This window comes from Pleurodeles waltl, chromosome 7 (genome assembly GCF_031143425.1).
Source record: "Pleurodeles waltl isolate 20211129_DDA chromosome 7, aPleWal1.hap1.20221129, whole genome shotgun sequence".
Taxonomy (NCBI): domain Eukaryota; kingdom Metazoa; phylum Chordata; class Amphibia; order Caudata; family Salamandridae; genus Pleurodeles; species Pleurodeles waltl.
In genome coordinates this window covers 113,712,536-113,739,715 of record NC_090446.1, presented here as the reverse complement: position 1 = coordinate 113,739,715, position 27,180 = coordinate 113,712,536, and the positions used below count along the sequence as shown (strand labels likewise).

Genomic DNA, 27,180 nt, shown 5'->3' with positions numbered 1-27,180 from the left:
TGAAGGTCACCTATTTTCCTGTAGTGGTCCTGCAGTCCCACCGAGGTTACCTGTGGTTCAAGGTAGGCTAGGAGCAGTTTTAGTTTGAAATGCTCCTCTACTCCTTTACCAGCGCTCCTTAGGTGTTCATCAGAATGATGGGGCCGTAGTTACTGCCCATCTTTAGAGATTGGGGATATCAGATTTCACCTACACCTGTCTCTTGAAGGCAGGTCATCACAGTCAGTCGTAGAACTGCCATACAACGGCGAAGCTCCTTTAATTGTTTGTGTTCACGATCAGTGAGCCTTTGGCTTTTCGCATGAACTTTGCTACTAATTGGCACTAAGGCCCTCACTACGAGTTGAACTCGTACCGCCATCGGGCCACCTGTGCGGCCAGAACACCGCCGGCCCTATTGGGAGTTCATCGCAGGGCTGGCGGGTGGAAACTGCGCTTCCGCTCGCCGGCCTTGCGGTGAACAAGGCCTCAACATTGGCGCCGGCTCGTAATTGAGCCGGCGCCAATGTGGCGGTGCGGCGGGTGCAGCAGCACTCATCGCGCTTTCCACTGCCCCTAACTCGGGCAGTGGAAAGCGTGCCGAGGCTGTCCATGGGGGCCCCTGGCACCCCCTTTCCACCTGCCTTTGCATGTCGGGGCTACAGCCATGCAAAAACTGGCAGAAAAGGGGCTCGTAATCCCCAGGGCAGCGCTGCAGACAATGCTGCCCTGGTGGATTACAACCGCCGAGACCGCCAGGCTGTCGACTGGCGGCAGCCTGGCAGTGCCGGCGGTCAGGCCGTGGCGCTTTTGCCACGGTCGTAATGTCGTGGTCGGACCGGCACTTTTGCGGCAGTCCGACAGGGACCGTGACAGGGTCATAATAAGGCCCTATATGTTGTACTTTTCTCTAAATCCAAAAATAGCCTTAAATGTACTGAAAATAGTTTTTTACACATTTATTTATAGATCTCTTACATTGTAAATGAATCCCAAAATAATATGTTGGGGAATGCTAAAATATATCAAACAATAGTGCATGACTAGTCTAAAATGTTCTTTAAAATAAAAGCCTGTCTGTGTAAGGGAAAAATTATTTTTTCGGTTCTTGCTTTACAGTGCAGCAGTCTGAATGGCATGTTTACAATTTTTTTTAAAATATGCATAGAGACTGGCCTTTTTCCATGGAGAGGAGTAGTAACTCTCACCTCATGCTATCCGTTGGTGATCTATAGTCCTGCATTTCAGGAAATGCTTTCCTTATAATTCATATTGGACTATTCTAAATCTGAAAAATAAACTAAGCCATGTTATGTCACATTCTGTTATTTCGCTCCCCTGTGTGTTATACACAGAAAGTAGCATTTTTCTTCTTTTTCCCGACACTAACAGTGTTAGTAGGGCAGGCTTTTTTTGATAAGCAAGATTTGTTACTACATTGCATGTAAACAGCATTTGTGAATACCTATGTGTAAAGTTTTGGTATATTAAAGCTAGACATATTGGGTTTGCCAGTGATTGTTTTGCAATGCCATGTTTTATTTGTGAATTAACGGCAATATTCTCACACTAAAATATTCATATGGTATTGAATTTTATATGGATTTGTCATTGCTGCAATACTAAAAAAAAACATTAAAAAAAAAACTGAGTTACCTTATGAAGAAAAAGTTAAAATTTCTCCCATGCAATTTGCACAGAAACATCATTGTCCATTTCATTACATTTCTCTTTCTATGTAGATTGTTTTTACTCCTTTTAATACATGGAGGAACCTGCAACAAATAGAATTATGGTATGTTATCAGGATGTAACAAGGTGCAAATATGAACTTGTGCCAGATCAGGACTGGTGCATTCTCCAAAGTGAACGCTAAATAAAAATTAATTTCTTAATACATGCACCCTGGTTCAAAGAATGCAGAGTTTGCAAAAAAGCAGCTTCTTTTGGAAGCCGCCTGCGTAAGCGGGTTGCCATTTCAGCATAACGTACAGTGTTGCTGACACGCTTGTCAGCACTTTCCTAGACAGTCCATTAGTTGCAATTCATGGTGTAACACAGAGAGCTTTCATAGCCTATTTAAGTTTTAAGTTTTGTTTCCAGCGTTTAGCTGACCTTGCTCTGCCATCGGGAGGAATAGTTAGTTCTTAGAAACCGAAATATCCAGTATATATCTGCAAATAATGTTTTTGCAGTGAGCAAAGCATGATCCTTACTCTTTGATTCATAAGCGCCCGTTATTACTTTCTTGTTTTCTGCAGGCCCCTTTGGCACAAACCACGGCGTGGAGATTCATGCTGACGTTATTGAGTATGCAAAGCAAAAACTGGATTTATTCGTCCGCACCAGTGACAGCTTTGACAAGTAAGATACTGTATTTTCGAGCGATTTGGAGGTAGTCTGTGTTTAATGATAAAATTGTCTATCAAAATAAAGTTAAGCTCGTATTGCTCTGACCTGAAATACATCTGCATTTATGTAAATTCTGCACTGACCGGAACCTGATGCTGATTGCCTGACTGAAGAATGAATGAATGAATAGGTCATTTGTAAAGCATTAAAGACACTCACAACCGGCACCATGGCGCTATAGTAAGTAGAGGAAGGCACAATGAATGTATTTAAGCATTGGTTCAGTAGATCAGTAGAACCAGGTTTTCAGTTATGTTTTTTAAAGCATATATCATTTTCAATGCCAAGTAATGTAACAGGAAGATCATTCCAAAGTTTTGTGGCCAGGAAGGCAAATAAGCGACCATTTTTTCTTACCTTTATCCTAGGAATTGTTCACAGTTGTGCTTTTCACTATCTCAAATCCCTGATGGGACAATAATATTTTACACACTCACTCAGATACCTGGGACCCATGACATGAAAGCCCAGTATGTAACAACAAAGCCCCTACATTGAATTATCTTGCTCACCTAGAGCCAGTATAGGGATCTAAGATGTGGTGTTATATGTTGCTGATGCAGTATCTTCAAAATTACCTCGCGAAACACTGAGGAACACCAACCTAAAGTGAGTTAGAGTAATCCACTCTGGATGTTGATGTAACCACAACAGGTACACTTTCTTACTGAGACGGGCAAGATGTCAAAATCACTTTAAAAAGTATAACAAAGAACAACAGGTGGCAATAGTGGAGGCGGAAGGATAATTCTGCATCAAATTTAACACCAAAGATTTCGTGGAACGCTAATGGGACAAAAGGAATGTCCAGAATCTTCGGCCACAGATGAGGCAACCAGATGGATTGAGGGCCAACAAATATCAAATTCTTGGTTTTGTGAGTTTTGTTTCAAACTTGTTCTTACACATTGAGCAACCTCAGTGAGGCATAGCTTAAAGGCTTTGTGAGAAATGGGAGGACTTTTATCAATGAGAACATCAGCTGTGTATCTTCAGCATAAAATCCATCCTAACGCCTTAGGACTGAACAATCGTAGCCATAGATGCCATGTAGATATTAAATAATATTGAGTTGAATGAAGAGCCCTGTTACACTCCAAAGTTTAGCTCTTTAGATTTTGACCTAAAGGGAGTGATCATGGTTGATTGGCTTGTTAGAAATTAGGGATTTTATCCAGCTTAGGGCCAGCCCATTCCTGCCCCCCACTCACACGTGCAAGTCATGCAAGCAAAATGGTGTGCGACATTGTGTCAAATGATAGGTCCAACAGCACCAGAGCAGTGGAGTGACCTTGATCCATTTTTTCCCAGATTTGAGTTTTGTGAACCCACATTTGTGGCAGGTAATTGCCTGGACATCTCCTCAGACTGCTGCCTCTATGATCGAATTTACTGTGGCGCTGGAGTCCAGAAAGATCATGAAGACTACATGAAGAACCTCCTGAAGGTTGGGGGGATTCTTGTGATGCCGCTAGAGGAAAAGGTCAGACATATTTTTTTTTTTTTTTTTTACTCCCATGTGGTATTACAAGTTGTGTGTATGTGTTAGCCCCTCTGGCAATGCTTTCCTCCTTCCCAGGAACAGTCTAATGCAAGGTCTCTCCATGCTGCAGCTCTAGCTGCTCTCTTGGCATAGAGTCTGAACCGCTTGTTATGGGACACAACATGGGTGCTGCAGGCTAGAACGGTAGCTGTTTGCTTAGTGACGGGCATCATTTGTTACTGGTGGTGTTGAACAAAGACTTAAGGTGCGGCACTGGTGCCGGCAGTGAATTGTTTACATCATACCATATTATATCAATTTAGACTTCATTGAAGTGTGAGTCCTCTGTAAACCACTTTATAGAATGTGACATGTTGGATGAGAAAGGCTCCCACAGACTGGGCGTTTATGGCATTCAGGAGAGCGTTTTGTATTGGCCTCACTTACTGTGGATTGTCCTGCCTTCCCAATCCACTGGCCTGTCTAAAGCAATGAAAATGTGTTATGTACACTGGATAACAAAAATATCCAGAATGGATAATTATGTGTTTTGTACGAATGCTACAATCAGTTGGCTTAGATATTTCGGACACAAATGCTAGTAAAAACATTTTGCACTCTAATCATTTTATGGAATTATAGTGAGTAAAATGTTTTAGGACAAAAATCTCCATCACATCCTATGTCCTTCATCAAACCACACTGTTCAGTTGTTGGTAGGTTTCATATTTCCTGTTAGCAAAGTTTTTAGTTTAATGTTGGTGTCACTCCTGGGCAGCGGGGAGACTAGCAAGATGGTTATTGCTGTGCGCTTGTTTGATTACTTCTGCTTTCCCTTCTGCTTTTCGGTGTCTGCTTAATCTTTCACCCACCTTTCCTACGTCTTTTTTTAGTAGCTTTTTTGCAAATGTGACAAAGCGTGGCGATAAAAATGATTCCACATTAAGGTGTCACTAATGAGGAATGCTCTTGATATAGAACTGCATGAATGTGTAGACCTAACTGCAAGGACGTCCTTCTGGGGAATGAGCATGCCCATGACTACTTCTTGTTTTTCTGTACCCAGTTGACCAAGATAACACGCACCGGTGCCTCATCTTGGGAGACTAAGAAAATTCTGGCCGTCTCCTTCGCACCCCTGATTCAACCCAGTAAGGTTGAGTCAGGAAGAATAAAGACTGTTCATTTGCGTAAGTACTCTACATTTCTCTCCTGTTCGCCAGTTTGTAAAAACATATGTAAATATCTTTTCTGAGAGCCTTTCATATGTTAGCTAAAAGTACATTAATAGGGAAAAAGAGTGAATGCTAGAAAAAGAACAAATTCAGCGAGGGAACAAGAGAGAGAGAAAGAGAGAAAAGATGGCGAGAGCAGAGCTTGTTTGACTTCTAGAGTCTGAGTGCGTCAAACTCTCGATATGAATGTATTTGTTCCAGGGTGCTTTGCCCGGCGGCATCTTGCTGGTTTCATGCTCTGTGTTTGGGATTCTTAAGTACATAACCCCATTGAAGATCCAAATGTTCTGATTGCTTCCAAGTACTAGGGAAAAAAATTGAGATTGTGGGAAGTTTGTGGTCTTGATTGCTGTGAACAAGTGGCACTACGTGTGCTTTGCTAACAAAATGAAACCAGAACACTTTTTTTCCTCTGTTTTCCCTTTATATAAAAGACTAGCTACAATTTACTAACTGAAACCCTACATAATGATAATGCTTGATCCTTCAACCAAAGGTGAGCACACACTTTAGCAATTGACCCGGCACCCTTGGCAAGTTTAGACCTACTCCACTATAGCAGTTGGTACCCTGAACCACACCGTTTGAGATGTTGTGTGCCTTTACCGTGTTCTACAGCTGACCAGTTACTGGCATACAGGGGGAGGAGAACAACAGCAGGAAAAACCTAGGCCAGGCTTAGCCCTCCGGGTAGCTGCCTATGGCATGTTTATAACATCAGATTGGTATTTTATTTGTGAACATCATCTTTCTAGATCAGTGAACCAATCATTTTGTACAACTAGCTCCTTCAGCCCTATGTAGGGAATGTCTTGTGGGAAGTCGGCATTAGATCCAGTGCTATTGCAGTTTAAGAGCATTTAGAATTGAAACTAGTCTCCAGCTAGTTCGCTTTGTTATGCTTGGTCAATAAGGAGACATAGTTGTTCAGCTCAAAACACATGCACCCGGTTTAGCATTTGAAATCTTCAAGTATGGCTGCCTTTAATTTCCTTAGGTGTGTAGGCTAGCCCTCAGAGAAGCACACCGCCTAGCTACACGTGCATGCTTTGCTGCCAAGTGAACTTGTTTACTGAGTCGTTGCATTGGTTGTAGCATTGCCTTCGTTAATGCTTTATTTTAAGGCACAATTCATTGTTCATTAATAATTCATCAGTCTTGCTGGCTTATGTTCACTTGGCAGCAGGTATATATTAAAGTTGTAGGGAACTTATTTCAGTTTTTAAGATTCGAGTAATTTGATCCTCTGTAGAATGGCTAACAGGAATAATACTTTATAGTACAGTTCTTGGTCCTACTTGGGATTTAAATGTGGTCCTGACTTTTGAACTTCTATCTTCAAAGCATTGTCGCTGAAAATGTTTTTTTTTTTTTCCGGTGCCCATCACCTTTCCATGATTAGTGGGTTACATATCTTGGTGACAGATGAGGTATGTGTGCAGGTACATTAATATTGCTTATACACACACCACAGTTGTAAGGAAATGCCTCCTTGGCATGGTTGCCCCCTGACTTTTTGCCTTTGCTGATGCTATGTTTACAATTGAAAGTGTGCTGAGGCCTGCTAACCAGGCCCCAGCACCAGTGTTCTTTCCCTAACCTGTACTTTTGTATCCACAATTGGCAGACCCTGGCATCCAGATAAGTCCCTTGTAACTGGTACTTCTAGTACCAAGGGCCCTGATGCCAAGGAAGGTCTCTAAGGGCTGCAGCATGTCTTATGCCACCCTGGAGACCTCTCACTCAGCACAGACACCCTGCTTGCCAGCTTGTGTGTGCTAGTGAGAACAAAACGAGTAAGTCGACATGGCACTCCCCTCAGGGTGCCATGCCAGCCTCTCACTGCCTATGCAAGTATAGGTCAGTCACCCCTCTAGCAGGCCTTACAGCCCTAAGGCAGGGTGCACTATACCATAGGTGAGGGTACCAGTGCATGAGCATGGTACCCCTACAGTGTCTAAACAAAACCTTAGACATTGTAAGTGCAGGGTAGCCATAAGAGTATATGGTCTGGGAGTTTGTCAAACACGAACTCCACAGCACCATAATGGCTACACTGAAAACTGGGAAGTTTGGTATCAAACTTCTCAGCACAATAAATGCACACTGATGCCAGTGTACATTTTATTACAAAATACACCCCAGAGGGCACCTTAGAGGTGCCCCCTGAAACTTAACCGACTATCTGTGTAGGCTGACTAGTTCCAGCAGCCTGCCACACTAGAGACATGTTGCTGGCCCCATGGGGAGAGTGCCTTTGTCACTCTGAGGCCAGTAACAAAGCCTGCACTGGGTGGAGATGCTAACACCTCCCCCAGGCAGGAGCTGTAACACCTGGCGGTGAGCCTCAAAGGCTCACCCCTTTGTCACAGCACCGCAGGACACTCCAGCTAGTGGAGTTGCCCGCCCCCTCCGGCCCCGGCCCCCACTTTTGGCGGCAAGGCCGGAGAAAATAATGAGAATAACAAGGAGGAGTCACTGGCCAGTCAGGACAGCCCCTAAGGTGTCCTGAGCTGAGGTGACTCTAACTTTTAGAAATCCTCCATCTTGCAGATGGAGGATTCCCCCAATAGGGTTAGGATTGTGACCCCCTCCCCTTGGGAGGAGGCACAAAGAGGGTGTACCCACCCTCAGGGCTAGTAGCCATTGGCTACTAACCCCCCAGACCTAAACACGCCCTTAAATTTAGTATTTAAGGGCTACCCTGAACCCTAGAAAATTAGATTCCTGCAACAACAAGAAGAAGGACTGCCCAGCTGAAAACCCCTGCAGAGGAAGACCAGAAGACAACAACTGCCTTGGCTCCAGAAACTCACCGGCCTGTCTCCTGCCTTCCAAAGAACTCTGCTCCAGCGACGCCTTCCAATGGGACCAGCGACCTCTGAATCCTCTGAGGACTGCCCTGCTTCGACGACGACAAGAAACTCCCGAGGACAGCGGACCTGCTCCAAAAAGACTGCAACTTTGTTTCAAGAAGCAGCTTTAAAGAACCCTGCAACTCCCCGCAAGAAGCGTGAGACTTGCAACACTGCACCCGGCGACCCCGACTCGGCTGGTGGAGAACCAACACCTCAGGGAGGACCCCCGGACTACTCTACGACTGTGAGTACCAAAACCTGTCCCCCCTGAGCCCCCACAGCGCCGCCTGCAGAGGGAATCCCGAGGCTTCCCCTGACCGCGACTCTCTGAAACCTAAGTCCCGACGCCTGGAAAAGACCCTGCACCCGCAGCCCCCAGGACCTGAAGGACCGGACTTTCACTGCAGAAGTGACCCCCAGGAGTCCCTCTCCCTTGCCCAAGTGGAGGTTTCCCCGAGGAAGCCCCCCCTTGCCTGCCTGCAGCGCTGAAGAGATCCCTTGATCTCTCATTGACTTACATTGCGAATCCGACGCTTGTTCTAACACTGCACCCGGCCGCCCCCGCGCCGCTGAGGGTGAAATTTCTGTGTGGGCTTGTGTCCCCCCCGGTGCCCTACAAAACCCCCCTGGTCTGCCCTCCGAAGACGCGGGTACTTACCTGCAAGCAGACCAGAACCGGGGCACCCCCTTCTCTCCATTATAGCCTATGCGTTTTGGGCACCACTTTGAACTCTGCACCTGACCGGCCCTGAGCTGCTGGTGTGGTAACTTTGGGGTTGCTCTGAACCCCCAACGGTGGGCTACCTTGGACCAAGAACTGAACCCTGTAAGTGTCTTACTTACCTGGTAAAACTAACAAAAACTTACCTCCCCCAGGAACTGTGAAAATTGCACTAAGTGTCCACTTTTAAAGTAGCTATTTGCGAATAACTTGAAAAGTATACATGCAATTGAAATGATTCAAAGTTCCTAATGTACTTACCTGCAATACCTTTCAAACAAGATATTACATGTTAAATTTGAACCTGTGGTTCTTAAAATAAACTAAGAAAAGATATTTTTCTATAACAAAACCTATTGGCTGGATTTGTCTCTGAGTGTGTGTACCTCATTTATTGTCTATGTGTATGTACAACAAATGCTTAACACTACTCCTTGGATAAGCCTACTGCTCGACCACACTACCACAAAATAGAGCATTAGTATTATCTATTTTTACCACTATTTTACCTCTATGGGGAACCCTTGGACTCTGTGCATGCTATTCCTTACTTTGAAATAGCACATACAGAGCCAACTTCCTACATTGGTGGATCAGCGGTGGGGTACAAGACTTTGCATTGGCTGGACTACTCAGCCAATACCTGATCACACGACAAATTCCAAAATTGTCATTAGAAATTGATTTTTGCAATTTGAAAAGTTTTCTAAATTCTTAAAAAGACCTGCTAGGGCCTTGTGTTAGATCCTGTTTAGCATTTCTTTTAGAGTTTAAAAGTTTGAATTAGATTCTAGAACCAGTTTTAGATTCTTAAAAAGTATTCCAACTTTTAGAAGCAAAATGTCTAGCACAGATGTGACTGTGGTGGAACTCGACACCACACCTTACCTCCATCTACAGATGAGAGAGCTAAGGTCACTCTGTAAACTAAAGAAAATAGCAATGGGCCCCAAACCTACCAAAGTACAGCTCCAGGAGCTTTTGGCAGAGTTTGAAAAGGCCAACCCCTCTGAGGATGGCAACTCAGAGGACGAAGATAGTGACTTGGAGGGAAATTCCCCCCCTCCAGTCCTACTTAGGGAGAGCAGGGCTTCTCAAGCCCTGACTCCACAAATAATAGTCAGAGATGCAGGTTCCCTCACAGGAGGGACCAACAACTCTGAAATCACTGAGGATAACTCCAGTGAAGAGGACATCCAGTTAGCCAGGATGGCCAAAAGATTGGCTTTGGAAAGACAGATCCTAGCCATAGAGAGGGAAAGACAAGAGATGGGCCTAGGACCCATCAATGGTGGCAGCAACATAAATAGGGTCAGAGATTCTCCTGACATGTTGAAAATCCCTAAAGGGATTGTAACTAAATATGAAGATGATGATGACATCACCAAATGGTTCACAGCTTTTGAGAGGGCTTGTGTAACCAGAAAAGTGAACAAATCTCACTGGGGTGCTCTCCTTTGGGAAATGTTCACAGGAAAGTGTAGGGATAGACTCCTCACACTCTCTGGAAAAGATGCAGAATCTTATGACCTCATGAAGGGTACCCTGATTGAGGGCTTTGGATTCTCCACTGAGGAGTATAGGATTAGATTCAGGGGAGCTCAAAAATCCTCGAGCCAGACCTGGGTTGACTTTGTAGACTACTCAGTAAAAACACTAGATGGTTGGATTCAAGGCAGTGGTGTAAGTAATTATGATGGGCTGTACAATTTATTTGTGAAAGAACACCTGTTAAGTAATTGTTTCAATGATAAACTGAATCAGCATCTGGTGGACCTAGGACCAATTTCTCCCCAAGAATTGGGAAAGAAGGCGGACCATTGGGTCAAGACTAGGGTGTCCAAAACTTCCACAGGGGGTGACCAAAAGAAAGGGGTCACAAAACCTCCCCAGGGGAAAGGTGGTGAGACAGCCAAAAATAAAAATAGTAAAGAGTCTTCTACAGGCCCCCAAAAACCTGCACAGGAGGGTGGGCCCAGAGCCTCTTCACAAAACAATCCTGGGTACAAGGGTAAAAACTTTGATCCCAAAAAGGCCTGGTGTCGTAGCTGTAATCAGCCTGGACACCAAACTGGAGACAAGGCCTGTCCCAAGAAAGGTTCCACTCCAAACTCCAATCCAGGTAACACTGGAATGGCTAGTCTCCAAGTGGGATCAACAGTGTGCCCAGAGCAAATCAGGGTCCACACTGAAGCTACTCTAGTCTCTGAGGGTGGGGTGGATTTAGCCACACTAGCTGCCTGGCCTCCTAACATGCAAAAATACAGGCAGCAGCTCTTTATTAATGGGACAAGTGTAGAGGGCCTGAGGGATACAGGTGCCAGTGTCACCATGGTGACAGAGAAACTGGTTTCCCCTGGCCAATACCTGACTGGAAAAACCTATACAGTCACCAATGCTGACAATCAGACTAAAGCACATCCCATGGCAATGGTAACTTTAGAATGGGGAGGGGTCAATGGCCTGAAACAGGTGGTGGTCTCCTCAAACATCCCAGTAGACTGTCTGCTTGGAAATGACCTGGAGTCCTCAGCATGGGCTGAGGTAGAACTAAAAACCCATGCAGCCATGCTGGGTATCCCTGAACTGGTGTGTGTAAAAACAAGGGCACAGGGTGAAAAAGTAGAGCTGGAGTCTGGAAAAATGGCCCAGCCTACCAAGAGAAAAGGAAAGTCAGTTGGGAAACCAACTGCAACACAGTCAGAAAAAGAGAACCTCTCTTCTCAGGAAGAAGTTCTGCCCTCTGAGGGAACTGAGCCTTTGGAGCTTGAACCTTATCAGGTTGAGCTCTTAGGCCCAGGGGGACCCTCAAGGGAGGAGCTGTGTAAGGGACAAGAAACCTGTCCCTCTCTTGAAGGCCTTAGGCAGCAAGCTGCTGAAGAGTCCAAGGGCAAGAAAAATGGAACACATAGGGTCTATTGGGAAGATGGACTCCTGTACACTGAGGCCAGAGACCCCAAACCTGGTGCCACTAGGAGAGTGGTAGTGCCTCAGTCGTTCAGAGAGTTTATTCTGACCTTAGCCCATGATATTCCCCTTGCTGGGCATTTGGGACAAACCAAGACGTGGGAGAGGTTAGTCAACCACTTCTACTGGCCCAATATGTCCCAGAAGGTTAAGGAGTTTTGCCTCTCCTGCCCCACCTGTCAATCCAGTGGTAAGACAGGTGGGCACCCAAAGGCCCCCCTCATTCCACTTCCAGTGGTGGGGGTCCCCTTTGAAAGAGTGGGTGTGGACATAGTTGGTCCACTGGAACCTCCCACAGCCTCAGGAAATATGTACATCCTAGTAGTAGTGGATCATGCTACTAGGTATCCTGAAGCTATTCCCCTTAGGTCGACTACTGCCCCTGCAGTAGCCAAGGCCCTCATAGGTATCTTTACCAGAGTGGGTTTCCCTAAGGAGGTGGTGTCTGACATAGGTACCAACTTCATGTCAGCATACCTAAAACACATGTGGAATGAGTGTGGAGTGACTTACAAATTCACTACACCATACCATCCACAAACTAATGGCTTAGTTGAGAGATTCAACAAGACATTAAAAGGCATGATCATGGGGCTCCCAGAAAAACTCAAAAGGAGATGGGATGTCCTCTTGCCATGTCTGCTTTTTGCTTACAGAGAGGTGCCACAGAAGGGAGTAGGATTCTCACCCTTTGAACTTCTGTTTGGTCACCCTGTAAGGGGACCACTTGCTCTTGTTAAAGAAGGCTGGGAGAGACCTCTTCATGAGCCTAAACAAGACATAGTGGACTATGTACTTGGCCTTCGCTCTAGAATGGCAGAGTACATGGAAAAGGCAACCAAAAACCTTGAGGCCAGCCAACAGCTCCAGAAGTTTTGGTATGACCAAAAGGCTGCACTGGTTGAGTTCCAACTAGGGCAGAAAGTCTGGGTTCTGGAGCCTGTGGCTCCCAGGGCACTCCAGGACAAATGGAGTGGCCCTTACCCAGTGCTAGAAAGGAAGAGTCAGGTCACCTACCTGGTGGACCTGGGCACAAGCAGGAGCCCCAAGAGGGTGATCCATGTGAACCGCCCTAAGCTCTTCCATGACAGGGCTGATGTAAATCTGTTGATGGTAACAGATGAGGATCAGGAGGCAGAGAGTGAACCTCTCCCTGATCTTCTATCATCAGACCCAAAAGATGGCTCAGTAGATGGGGTGATCTACTCAGACACCCTCTCTGGCCAACAGCAAGCTGATTGTAGGAGAGTCCTACAACAGTTTCCTGAACTCTTCTCCTTAACCCCTGGTCAGACACACCTGTGTACCCATGATGTGGACACAGGAGACAGCATGCCTGTCAAAAACAAAATCTTTAGACAGTCTGACCATGTTAAGGAAAGCATCAAGGTGGAAGTCCACAAGATGCTGGAATTGGGAGTAATTGAGCGCTCTGACAGCCCCTGGGCTAGCCCAGTGGTCTTCGTCCCCAAACCTCACACCAAAGATGGAAAGAAAGAGATGAGGTTTTGTGTGGACTACAGAGGGCTCAACTCTGTCACCAAGACAGATGCTCATCCAATTCCTAGAGCTGATGAGCTCATAGACAAATTAGGTGCTGCCCAATTCTTAAGTACCTTTGACTTGACAGCAGGGTACTGGCAAATAAAAATGGCACCTGGAGCAAAAGAGAAAACAGCATTCTCCACCCCTGATGGGCATTATCAGTTTACTGTTATGCCCTTTGGTTTAAAGAATGCCCCTGCCACCTTCCAAAGGTTGGTGAATCAAGTTCTTGCTGGTTTGGAGGCCTTTAGCACAGCTTATCTTGATGATATTGCTGTCTTTAGCTCCACCTGGCAGGATCACCTGGTCCACCTGAAGAAGGTTTTGAAGGCTCTGCAATCTGCAGGCCTCTCTATCAAGGCATCCAAATGCCAGATAGGGCAGGGAACTGTGGTTTACTTGGGCCACCTTGTAGGTGGAGGCCAAGTTCATCCACTCCAACCCAAGATCCAGACTATTCTGGACTGGGTAGCTCCAAAAACCCAGACTCAAGTCAGGGCATTCCTTGGCTTGACTGGGTATTACAGGAGGTTTGTGAAGGGATATGGATCCATTGTGACAGCCCTCACTGAACTCACCTCCAAGAAAATGCCCAAGAAAGTGAACTGGACTGTGGAATGCCAACAGGCCTTTGACACCCTGAAACAGGCAATGTGCTCAGCACCAGTTCTAAAAGCTCCAGATTATTCTAAGCAGTTCATTGTGCAGACAGATGCCTCTGAACATGGGATAGGGGCAGTTTTGTCCCAAACAAATGATGATGGCCTTGACCAGCCTGTTGCTTTCATTAGCAGGAGGTTACTCCCCAGGGAGCAGCGTTGGAGTGCCATTGAGAGGGAGGCCTTTGCTGTGGTTTGGTCCCTGAAGAAGCTGAGACCATACCTCTTTGGGACTCACTTCCTAGTTCAAACTGACCACAGACCTCTCAAATGGCTGATGCAAATGAAAGGTGAAAATCCTAAACTGTTGAGGTGGTCCATCTCCCTACAGGGAATGGACTTTATAGTGGAACACAGACCTGGGACTGCCCATGCCAATGCAGATGGCCTTTCCAGGTTCTTCCACTTAGAAAATGAAGACTCTCTTGGGAAAGGTTAGTCTCATCCTCTTTCGTTTGGGGGGGGGGGTTGTGTAAGGAAATGCCTCCTTGGCATGGTTGCCCCCTGACTTTTTGCCTTTGCTGATGCTATGTTTACAATTGAAAGTGTGCTGAGGCCTGCTAACCAGGCCCCAGCACCAGTGTTCTTTCCCTAACCTGTACTTTTGTATCCACAATTGGCAGACCCTGGCATCCAGATAAGTCCCTTGTAACTGGTACTTCTAGTACCAAGGGCCCTGATGCCAAGGAAGGTCTCTAAGGGCTGCAGCATGTCTTATGCCACCCTGGAGACCTCTCACTCAGCACAGACACCCTGCTTGTCAGCTTGTGTGTGCTAGTGAGAACAAAACGAGTAAGTCGACATGGCACTCCCCTCAGGGTGCCATGCCAGCCTCTCACTGCCTATGCAAGTATAGGTCAGTCACCCCTCTAGCAGGCCTTACAGCCCTAAGGCAGGGTGCACTATACCATAGGTGAGGGTACCAGTGCATGAGCATGGTACCCCTACAGTGTCTAAACAAAACCTTAGACATTGTAAGTGCAGGGTAGCCATAAGAGTATATGGTCTGGGAGTTTGTCAAACACGAACTCCACAGCACCATAATGGCTACACTGAAAACTGGGAAGTTTGGTATCAAACTTCTCAGCACAATAAATGCACACTGATGCCAGTGTACATTTTATTACAAAATACACCCCAGAGGGCACCTTAGAGGTGTCCCCTGAAACTTAACCGACTATCTGTGTAGGCTGACTAGTTCCAGCAGCCTGCCACACTAGAGACATGTTGCTGGCCCCATGGGGAGAGTGCCTTTGTCACTCTGAGGCCAGTAACAAAGCCTGCACTGGGTGGAGATGCCAACACCTCCCCCAGGCAGGAGCTGTAACACCTGGTGGTGAGCCTCAAAGGCTCACCCCTTTGTCACAGCACCGCAGGACACTCCAGCTAGTGGAGTTGCCCGCCCCCTCCGGCCCCGGCCCCCACTTTTGGCGGCAAGGCCGGAGAAAATAATGAGAATAACAAGGAGGAGTCACTGGCCAGTCAGGACAGCCCCTAAGGTGTCCTGAGCTGAGGTGACTCTAACTTTTAGAAATCCTCCATCTTGCAGATGGAGGATTCCCCCAATAGGGTTAGGATTGTGACCCCCTCCCCTTGGGAGGAGGCACAAAGAGGGTGTACCCACCCTCAGGGCTAGTAGCCATTGGCTACTAACCCCCCAGACCTAAACACGCCCTTAAATTTAGTATTTAAGGGCTACCCTGAACCCTAGAAAATTAGATTCCTGCAACAACAAGAAGAAGGACTGCCCAGCTGAAAACCCCTGCAGAGGAAGACCAGAAGACAACAACTGCCTTGGCTCCAGAAACTCACCGGCCTGTCTCCTGCCTTCCAAAGAACTCTGCTCCAGCGACGCCTTCCAAAGGGACCAGCGACCTCTGAATCCTCTGAGGACTGCCCTGCTTCGACGACGACAAGAAACTCCCGAGGACAGCGGACCTGCTCCAAAAAGACTGCAACTTTGTTTCAAGAAGCAGCTTTAAAGAACCCTGCAACTCCCCGCAAGAAGCGTGAGACTTGCAACACTGCACCCGGCGACCCCGACTCGGCTGGTGGAGAACCAACACCTCAGGGAGGACCCCCGGACTACTCTACGACTGTGAGTACCAAAACCTGTCCCCCCTGAGCCCCCACAGCGCCGCCTGCAGAGGGAATCCCGAGGCTTCCCCTGACCGCGACTCTCTGAAACCTAAGTCCCGACGCCTGGAAAAGACCCTGCACCCGCAGCCCCCAGGACCTGAAGGACCGGACTTTCACTGCAGAAGTGACCCCCAGGAGTCCCTCTCCCTTGCCCAAGTGGAGGTTTCCCTGAGGAAGCCCCCCCTTGCCTGCCTGCAGCGCTGAAGAGATCCCTTGATCTCTCATTGACTTACATTGCGAACCCGACGCTTGTTCTAACACTGCACCCGGCCGCCCCCGCGCCGCTGAGGGTGAAATTTCTGTGTGGGCTTGTGTCCCCCCCGGTGCCCTACAAAACCCCCCTGGTCTGCCCTCCGAAGACGCGGGTACTTACCTGCAAGCAGACCGGAACCGGGGCACCCCCTTCTCTCCATTATAGCCTATGCGTTTTGGGCACCACTTTGAACTCTGCACCTGACCGGCCCTGAGCTGCTGGTGTGGTAACTTTGGGGTTGCTCTGAACCCCCAACGGTGGGCTACCTTGGACCAAGAACTGAACCCTGTAAGTGTCTTACTTACCTGGTAAAACTAACAAAAACTTACCTCCCCCAGGAAATGTGAAAATTGCACTGTGTCCACTTTTAAAGTAGCTATTTGCGAATAACTTGAAAAGTATACATGCAATTGAAATGATTCAAAGTTCCTAATGTACTTACCTGCAATACCTTTCAAACAAGATATTACATGTTAAATTTGAACCTGTGGTTCTTAAAATAAACTAAGAAAAGATATTTTTCTATAACAAAACCTATTGGCTGGATTTGTCTCTGAGTGTGTGTACCTCATTTATTGTCTATGTGTATGTACAACAAATGCTTAACACTACTCCTTGGATAAGCCTACTGCTCGACCACACTACCACAAAATAGAGCATTAGTATTATCTATTTTTACCACTATTTTACCTCTAAGGGGAACCCTTGGACTTTGTGCATGCTATTCCTTACTTTGAAATAGCACATACAGAGCCAACTTCCTACAACGGTCTTACCAGCAGCTGTGTCCCTCTTTTCACATTAATCGAATTATCCAATTGACGTTTTCTCGTAACCCAAGGAACACAGCAAAGTGTCCTTACTACTCGTAGATGTTAGGAAAACACTCATGTATAACATTGACCGCACCGAAACCTTTTGTAGATCTCTTTGTTTGTTGCACTTACTCTACCACACTGAGGGAAAGCAATTTGTAATTCTGGCCTTGCCTATAGACCGCTAGTCCGAATACAAATTAATTGGGTTGAGTTCATTGGCTGGAGCCAACAGTTCTGATTCTGGATCTATATAAACCGTTTGTCTATTAGATCCTCTTGTCTACAGATATTTATAACTCTAAAGGCCTGTTTGAATCTAGTATGTTTTTCAGCCATGATGAGTCACTGGTTACAGGCAACATCACCGGATACGGCTTAAAGGGTCCACATAAAGCACCCAAGGCACCAGCGATGTTAGGTCTTTTTTCTTCAACTTCACAGGCATACAAGCTCATGAGATTTTTTCCTCAGTTTTTCTCTCTTTTGGTTCCTTTTTTTTATTTTAATAAGGATGGTCTTTTTCTCTGGTATTTCTCCATCAAACGTGTTGGGCTTTAAGCTGTACTCCTCTAGTGAGTGTTAGAGTCTCTGACTCTCCACCACACACATTGGCTATCTTGCCTGGAAACACGGCGTGACACCACGTGATTGTGTTCCTAGAGACACTCCAAGGCAATTTGTGTGTGTGAGGCCAAACTGACTTTAGCCTCTGAAAGGAGAATTGAGAACTGATTCAAAATTGTGAAGAACCTTGCAGAAGCTAGTTACTAGAATGCAGCTCAAACGTTCCTGCAAGCATGAACCATCCTCCTCTTCCACCATGAATCTAAAGAGAAGAAAAGAAGGTATGTTAAGGTGGGGGGGGCTGCTAAAACTATTTAGGAACATTTATACAAAAGGCAGATGGACATCAGCTCGCTTGGCGAAGACGCTGCTACCTACACTCAGATTCCATAGGTGGTATCGAAATGAGCAAAAGTTTTACTCAAAAATGTTATTGGCAAATTTTCTGTGTGTTTGTAGAGGTCTCATATTTTCCTTTCCCTTGGTTTATCTCCCCCCTAAATGATGGTGATGAGCTCATGTACAATTCACTGTTTATGAATATCGATGTAAGTTCCCAGTATGAAAAAGCTTACTTATCACCCTAGTTCTTCATTACGGGTATTTTAGTTAAATTCATAATCCACTTGCTTGCCTCCTAAGTGAACACAAAGGAACAACAGCCTTGAAGTCTAGGCTTATGACAAATGAGCTGTTTTAAATGCCACTATACTGCATTGTAGGGTATTTAGTCAGCCAGTTCACCTTCGACATGTAAGCAAGTGTGCTGCCATCTATCCAATTCATACCTTATATATAGTCCCATTTAATTTCTAGTTGCCATAGCTGAAAAATGTGCTTTGAATTGCACAAAATAAGTTTTCTCTTTTAAAATTTTCCGAAGTCTCACCCTTAGGTTTTGACAATAAGTTCATGAAGTTGAAATAAGTGACAGAGAATTGGGATTAAAAGTCAGTACCTTTTTTACCATTGATGAGGGGTGCAAGGAACATGGCCAGAGAGTAATTGTAAGTAGTAAAAACAAAACAAAACCAGTTGCAATTTAGGCGTCTGGGTTTTTATTATGCAGATTTTAGGACTTATCATGGACTAGGGAACCATAGAGAAGGTAATCCAAGACCTTGTGGACCTAGGTGTACATTCTGTCCACTTTGTCAACCCAAATATGTGACCTTTCATCCCATCAACCATAAACCTCAGGTTCAGAATGTTACCTCTGCAGGACACTGTTCCAATCTGGGATTTCGGTGAGTGCATGATAACTATCAGTAAAGGAAGCTTGCTATCCTACAACAATACGTATAAAAGATGTTTAATGTTTGCTGTCTGTGTTAGGTCAAGCCTATAAGGAGCCCACATCCTTTCATGGGCTACACTGAGCTTCAAGCAAAGTTTGCCAGATCCCAGTCAGTGGCTGGTCTCATTTAATGAGTATCCATATTTGTATGAATGGAAGTTCAGGGACGATATCTTTTCAAATGAGTGAACCTGTCGCACCTACCAAATCTGTTATTTTATAAACCACCAAAACTAATTCGTAGTATGTTTAGTAGCAGTGTGTGAGCTGTCCTTGAGAGTACAGACATTGTGCCACTGGGCACGTAAGGCGAACACCTCTATTAGCAGAAACTGAGCCAGGTTGGCTACACAACATAGCAAATAGCTTAATCAGCAATACAAGCGATAATTCAACAGATGAACTTACTCTACTGAACAGACCATGATCTTTTTGCATCTTCTTGTGCTAGATAGTGATGTTTTTTTCCCCTAGTGGAAAAGAAAGTGTGCTCGCATTGTGAGAAATTGGTTAGAAATAGAATGCTTTCTATAGCGTGGCAGCACCCATCACCACATGTTCAAGACTTTGTAGCTTCAAGCTGCACAGTCCACAACCTCCTTGTGTTATTAAATTATTTAGGTCATCCCAGTACCTACAGAGCGAACCCAGAAGTATGTCTTTGTAGTTTATCTTAGCTGTAAGGCCATCCTGAAAGGGAGGGATGACGTACTATAATATGTTAAAACATCAAGTGGAAACACTGATATTTTGCCTAGAGTATGGGACATTTCAGCTGCATATTATGGAATGTATTATATACAACAGTGTTTCTTAAAGCTGAACAGGGGTTGGCATGTTTTCTAATGCACATTTATCAGCACACACAGCATACCGGAAATCTACCAAAAACATGTCCCCTCGTTCAGAGTATTGGCAATATGAGATTTTTTTTAAGTGTTAAAATAAAATGTGTAGGTTGTTTAGACCGCGGTAGAGCAGTGGTCATGTCATAAGTTGGGGGTGCTCCTTCTCACCAAAACCATCATCTCCCCTTCCTGCTAAAATCGGTAGATGCGCTGGCGATACATCGGCAGAGCCTCCACTCTCCGCGCCAGAGTAAACCATTGACCTTGCAGCCAGCCTGGCCATAGTGATGGTGAGGTGACAGTCACTCGATATCCCTACTGCCTACTAGGCACAGAACACCTAAGTAGGGACCACACGCAGTGCCCTCCACGTACAAAGGGTGGCAGGGCTGTTGTCTTATCTGTTTTTTTTTGTTTAGTTTTTTTAAACAAACAGGCTTTTGGGGCATATTTTTATAAAATAACAAACTTTGCCTAGTGGGCACGTCACATGGCATGCGCTCTGCAAACTTCAGCACCTCCAGGGGAACTGCAGTAGTGGCAACTGCACTGAAGGCACGGAAATCTTCTCATGCCCAGTTGTCCTCTCCAAATATGGTACCCAGAGCAGAGGCATTGACATTGTGAGGTCACTAGTCTGCTCTCCATACTGTATCTAAACAAGGCAGTGGTGACCGCAGTGGAAAAAAAAATGTGGAGCAGCGCAGGGGGAAGTCGGGGCAGCGCAGGGGGATAAAAAATAATAAATAAATAAACACTTGCCGGCCGCCCCCTTGGTGCTCTTCTGCACCTTTTCTCTCGATTACCTGTACTCCAGAGCAAGGCTCCCAGTCCCCAACGCTAATTCACATGCTGCTGTGATGCTGGTAATACTATTTACCAGCATGAGAGCAGCACTGTGGTTGGCCTGAGCAGTCTGGTTTGAAACTAAGGCAGGCCATAGGGGCCTGTGCTTTGGCTCCACCTGGCTGTGACCACAGCTCGGGTGGCAAGATTCAAGTGCGCATGTCGGTGTGGCCATCCTAAAATGGCCGGCCAAACTGACATGCACACTTGCAGCAGTGTCCACTACTCCCCCCTGCTGCAACTGCTGTCTTTAGGATGGCCTGGCCCCGCCCTTCCTGTCCTTGACTCGACTCAGCAGGAAAAATAAAAGGATAATAATCTGTGCTATTATCAGTTTTTTTTTTTTTTCATGTGTTTACTGCTGAGAAAGCAGTGGGGCGACGCACCTCTGCCTTAATGGAGCAGCCGAGGCTGAAACAAGGCCATTTTTCTCCAGACAGACAGCCACCACCAATATGGAATTTAAGTACCATTTTGGAATTTAAAAATAAAATCACCCTTTAAATATGTGCAGGCACATGTATTCATAGTTGTGTTTTGGAATATTACCCACCTCAAGGCAGGCTTTGATGTGACCAAAAATAAAAGCCAAAAAAATGTTTCTCCAGTATGGGATCTTTCATAGATTCACATGCTTGAATCATTCCCCGTCGTTGAAGTGGGAGTCTCAAGTTACATACAAAGCAGTAATTCAAAAAATTTACATTTAAAGTTAATGCAAAGACATTGACTTTAATAGCTGATCAATGTTATTAGATATGACCCAAAGTCCTTCCAATCAGGTGACAGCATCCTTTAGAACCTTCACCACAGAGGCTCTAGTCTCTCAGATTTTCTGTCCTACGTCGTTTGACGCGAGTCTCCCTGAGCTCTGCTCAGATTAGAGTCTTTCTGACAGAAATTCTTCTGAAAACCATTGTTTTTACTCTTGGACCAGCAAACTGCAACTTCTAGCATCGTGTCTACAGCCAAGAAAGTATTATTTCCACCAACAGTGTAGGAGGCTGCATCAGTTTATGGTGTACACCTATGTTGTGGCACCCTATACTGAGTCCAGGCAGCCCTTAGTGATAGTGTTTAGGTGTCCAGATTGCAAAAGCTATCTAGGGGTACCTGAGGCGAGCAGCTGAAGCTTATCCGGGAGGAATGTAAAGCACATGAAATGCCAAAGTAGACAGACAGTAACTCCCACACAAGAAAGAACAACACAGGTGTTTCAAAAATAAAGCATTCTTTATTATAGCACTAACTACTAGACTAGCATTGGTATATCTCCCTTTTGAAGATGCCTACCCACAATATATACACCAAGTAACAAGCAGAAATAGCATACAATGTGCAGGGCCCTACAGGGGTTAGGGGGCAAACCATATACTAAGTAAGCGGAATGCAACATAGTGAACCCAACCAAGGTAATTCTGGTAATTATGTAGGGGCTGGGAAATAGCACAAATACCAGATATAAGTACAGCAAGTGTCCCCAGCGACCTGGTGCTGAGTGGTTAGCTACCCAGTCGTCCCATAGACTAACACAGGGAAGTTGTGGTTTGAATTGTGAGTTTCATGACTGTTCCTAGTGGACCCAGAGAAAACCCAAAGACAGGAGGAAAGTTGGAGAGTGTCCCCACCTAAAGATACCCAGAAGATAGGAGCACCTACACCAGGGGACCCGGATGCATAGGGGTGAAAGAACTTCAGAAACCCTTGTGAAGACAATGAAGGCCTTGGTTGTCCAGCTGCTGTCGCAACCTGTGGACCAGGCCGGTAGAACACAAGGACAGGTCCTGTAAGTCGAAGACCAGAAAAGAAAGGGGACAGAGTCCAGCACCTTCAGAGGTGCCCAGGTGGTGGAGGTGGCAAAGCCCACCCACCTAGACGTGAAGTTCCTGTAGGCTGGTGAAAAAAGAAGTCCATCTGCAGGGTCCGGGAGCTGCAGAAGATCCAAGAAGTCACCTACGAGTTGTCCCACGTCAGTCACCAGATTGCAGGACCAGGCCACCAACAAATACTGGCAAATGCAAGCAGAAGATGGATTTGCAAGTTTTTGGGGACCAGCAAGGTCCAAGAGACTCTACCCTTCAGGGGGAGTCATGGCTGGTCCTCAGCACACAGGAAGATCAGCAGAAGTCATCATAGCTCCCACGAGCGACCCAGGGGTGATTGACACAAGGAATCAAAAGGAGGCCTCAGCAGCACAACAAAACAGACGTCCCATGTGACAGGAGTTGCAGAACAGAGGCTGATCTTGGGATTGCACTGTGCTGGAGGCTGGGTCTTCTCTGTGCTCAAAGATCTCTTGGAGGAAGAGCCAACAAGCCTTGGCAACATCAACTGTCGCGGTGCACAGGGCATCCAGTTCAGTGAGAGGAGCAGGGGCTCACCGTCCCCCAAATTGGTCAGAAGATGGGCAGGATCCAGAGGAGGCCACAAAACGACCACCTGTGAGGCAGAGTCTTTTGATGTCTATGGGACAGCAGACCTTACCAGCCGATCAACGTTGTCTTGAGGTGCCTGTGGGTGCAGGGAATTGACTCCTTCACTCCAAGGGAGATTCCTTTATGCTTCCAGGTGCAAACAGAGTCCTTGTGACCCTGGAGGATACACATCCCTGGATGTTGGACTATTCTTGCAGGATCCAGATAAACAAGGTTGCAATGGGAGCTTTCCCACCAGAAGCAGACTTGTTTCTGTTCCAAAGCAGACCAGCAGCGGTTCCAGAGGCCAGGAGCAGAAGATGCCTTGCAGAGAGTTCCTTGTGGAGTCTTACTCAACGAATCTGAGGTCCCATCTACTGGAGAGCCCTTAAGTAACCCTATAAGGGGGTTGGTCACTCTCTGAAGTGACTCACCTATCATAGGGGGTCAGGGACATCATGTACTGGGCCTAACCAATCAGAGGCTCCCAGGGGTCTCTGCCTACCTTGTCTCCAAGATGGCAACATCAGCTGGCCACCTGGCAGGCTCTGGGCATCTCCCTAGGGGAGGAGCTGGACAGGAGGGAGGTCGCTCCTCTGTCATTTGTGTGGTTTCGCGCCAGAGCAAGAATCGGGGGTTTCTGAACAAGTGCAAACTAGATTATGCAAGGAGAGCACCAAATGTGCCCTTCAAAGCAGTCTGGTGGCTCTCAGAGGCCACCCCACCCCAGCCTATAGACACCTAATACAAAGGGGGAGGTGGTCACACCTCTCCCTTGCAGAAAATCCATTGTTCTGCCTTCTGCTGCTTGAATCCGGCTCACCAGCAGGAGGGCAGATCAGAGTCTGTGGTCGGCTGCAGTGTGGGCTGGCAGCCAGATCCCTTAAGGCTGCACAGGCAGAATTGGGGAATCCTCTAAGGAACCCCAGAGTACAGGGAGCCCAGGCTACTGCTTTGGCTGCAAATGCTTAAGGCGAAGGAATACCCTCTGTTCGATGAAGACAGCAACACTTCTGTAAAGCCTTTGGCCTCAAAAAAAAAAAAAAAAAAGGAAAGATCTGTGGTGAGTTTGTCTCCAAAATCAATTAAGGCAGCCATGAAAACCCATTAATCAGGGGCAAGAACATAGAAACGTCCAACCACCTCTTAAAAACATAATACCTCAGAAAAGGGTCGTTCGGAACCTTCCACACCATCTGCCATGGCTGTACAGGTTAAAAAACCTACCAGATGTCTTCCCCAATCAACAACAGCAAAAAAAACTCATTCTCGTCAATAACACAGTAGACGAGTGCCTCATCAACAACAGTCTTCATTACCATTGCTACCACAGCAACGGTGACGTTTACTACACCAGCTTAATCCTTGATAATATCGACGTCGCCGATTTCATTGGTGACGATAATGTCCATCGAGATGATAAAATCTGTCTCCCTTAACATCAACAATGCTTCAGGTAAAGAAACTGTTGACAAAAGCCTCTAAGACAGACCCATCGGCGAGGAAGTTCCGTTCCTCGTCGTCAGAACCATCAACATCAGCCAAGAAGTCAACTACATCAGAAACGTCTAAACCACTGACGTCAACACTGTCGACAACAGCACCAACCGATCTTTCGACAATATTGCTCACAATGAGGCAAGCCAGGAAATGGTGGTCACAGACATCCAACATCTCCAAGGGTCTCTCCTGCCTGACTCAGATTATGGAATATGTCATGACCATAGACGCGTCCCTTGAGGGCTGGGGCGCTCATCTCCAGGACCTGACATTGAGAGGAAAATGGACCACCCAGGAAACAGCACCCCATATCTACTTGCTGGAACTAAAGGCCATCTCTCTTGTGCGCAAATCCTTCCTAACCAAGATCACAGGATTATCTGTTCTCATCCGAACCGACAACATCACAAGCAAGCAATACGTCCACAAGCAAGGCGTAACACGTTCACCAGCATACTCTGTTCAGGGGCAAGAGATATGGAACTAGGCCCTTTGACACAACATAACTCTCATGGGAGAACATGTACCAGGAGTGTCGCAAACCCTTTCAGACTCGCTATTCAGGAGCACCACGACTTGACACAAGTGGGATCTCAACCATCTTTTCCATCCCTGGGGTGAGCCAAGCTTCGACCTCCGCACGATGAGAGAGAACAGCAAATGATAGTACTTCACAAGTTGGCAACTGCAGAAAGGATCATGGGAGGATGCATTTTTGATCAGATGATGAGGAATTTGTTTGCGTGTTTCCCCCGAATGCATTGATCCCAAGAGTTCTACAGAAGATAAAGAGAGAGCCTTGTCAAGTGCTGCTCATAGCTCCTAAGTAGCCACACATGTTTTGGTTTACGGAGCTCCTCCTCCTCTCAGAGCAGCCTCACTTTCCTTTGGAACCAATATCGACACTGTTAACAATGAACCAAGGCGAGGTCTGTCATCCCAACCAGACATCTCTTCGGTTGTCGGCCTGGATCCTTAGTTTCATGAATTTGCTAACCTAGATATACCTTATGATTGTCAAGAGGTACTCGCTAATGCTGGAGCGCAGACCACAAACAAGACATATAAACTTAAATGGAAGAGATTTTGTATCTGGTATATGGATTCCAAGGTCCACCTTTTCTCATCTTTACCACAGCAGATACTTCTGTGTCTTCATCTAGCAAAATCTGGCCTTCCTCACTCATCTATCAAAGTACATCTGGCAGCCATTTCTAGATTTCGTCGTACCAATACCTCTCCATTGTTATGGTCCTCGAGAATAATAAAGCAATTCCTTAAGGGACTATTCAGATTATTTCCTCCAGTGAAACTCCCTCCTACTCTGTACCTCAATATTGTACTATCTCAACTCATGAAACACCCATTTTCTCTAGATCACAAGGCGGGGTTGAAATGCATTTCCTGGAAGACAGTGCTCCTACTAGGGCTTACTTCAGCAAAGCAGGCCAGCAGCATCCAGGCGTTTACAATCAAACAACTTTTTTTCCAATTCAAGGCTGACAATGTCGTCCTCAGTCTAATCCTAAATTTATTCCTAAAGTCCCATCAGACATTCACCTAAGCGAACCAGTCATATAGAGAACTTTTTTTCTCAAATCCTCAAACTCCAGCGGAAAGGTCATTGCATACATTAGATATCAAATGATGTCTCAAATTCTTCATGCACAGGACTAACAACTTCTGCAAAGCAGATTAGTTGTTTGTGGCTTATGGGGACTTCAGAAAGTGATTTCCTGTTTTTAAACAGACTATAGCAAAGTAGATTGCTTCTGCCATACAATTTTGTCATCAACAAGCAGGAAAATAATTGAAGAACAACCCACTCCACCAGAGCTGTCTCCACCTCCATTGCTTTTTTCACAGATGTGCCCATTGACCAGAAATGTAGAGCAGCAACTTTGTCTAGCAGGCAAACTTTTACATAGCACTACTGCCTTGATGCCACAGAAAGAACGGACACAGCAGTAGGACAAGCAGTTCTATGGAATCTGTTTCGATAAGGTGAGCCACTATTCTTCCCACCTTGCACTATTTCATTTGCTTGGTATTTTTTTTATACCAAGATGTTTACTGCTAACTATTCTGATTCAAGCATGTGAATCTATGAAGATCCAATTCTGGAGAAGAAAATAAGTTACCTGTAACTGTACTTCTCCAGTATTGCTATCTTTCATAGATTCACATGCGACCTCCCCTCCTCCCCATAGAGGCTCCACTTTTGTCTTCTTACTATTTATCTCCCTTGTGCTAGGAAATCTGAGAGACTGGAGCCTCTGTGGTGAAGGTTCAAAAGGGTGCTGTCGCCTCATTGTCCGGACCTTGGGTAATTTCTATTAACTCTGATAAGCTATTAAAGTGAATGTCTCTTGCATTACCTTCAGTATAAATATTTGAAATAGTGCTTTCTGTGTACCATGGGACTCCCACTTCGGGATTGATTCAAGCATGTGTACCTATGAAAGATACCAATAACGTTACAGGTAAGTAACTTATTTTCTTTTTTACCGTCTCCATCTCAACCTGCAACCATCCCAACATTACCCAGAGGTAAAAGACATTATGAAGCAAAGCTGTTTTCTGATGATGATTTAGAAATATAGTCTGAAGTTTGCAAAAAGTCATGGGGGCATTGTAAGACT

General features: G+C 45.9%; 1 protein-coding gene across 3 annotated transcripts in view; it reads left to right on the top strand.

The window, feature by feature from the left end:
- Window positions 1–27,180, top strand: part of PCMTD2 (protein-L-isoaspartate (D-aspartate) O-methyltransferase domain containing 2) — a 115,880-nt gene that overhangs the window by 72,822 nt on the left and 15,878 nt on the right. For all 3 annotated transcript variants that reach the window (XM_069243212.1, XM_069243213.1, XM_069243214.1), the window contains 3 exons: window positions 2,241–2,343; window positions 3,703–3,874; window positions 4,941–5,064. In XM_069243212.1, coding sequence (XP_069099313.1) covers window positions 2,241–2,343; window positions 3,703–3,874; window positions 4,941–5,064 — 399 coding nt within the window. The remainder of the gene's footprint in view (window positions 1–2,240; window positions 2,344–3,702; window positions 3,875–4,940; window positions 5,065–27,180) is intronic.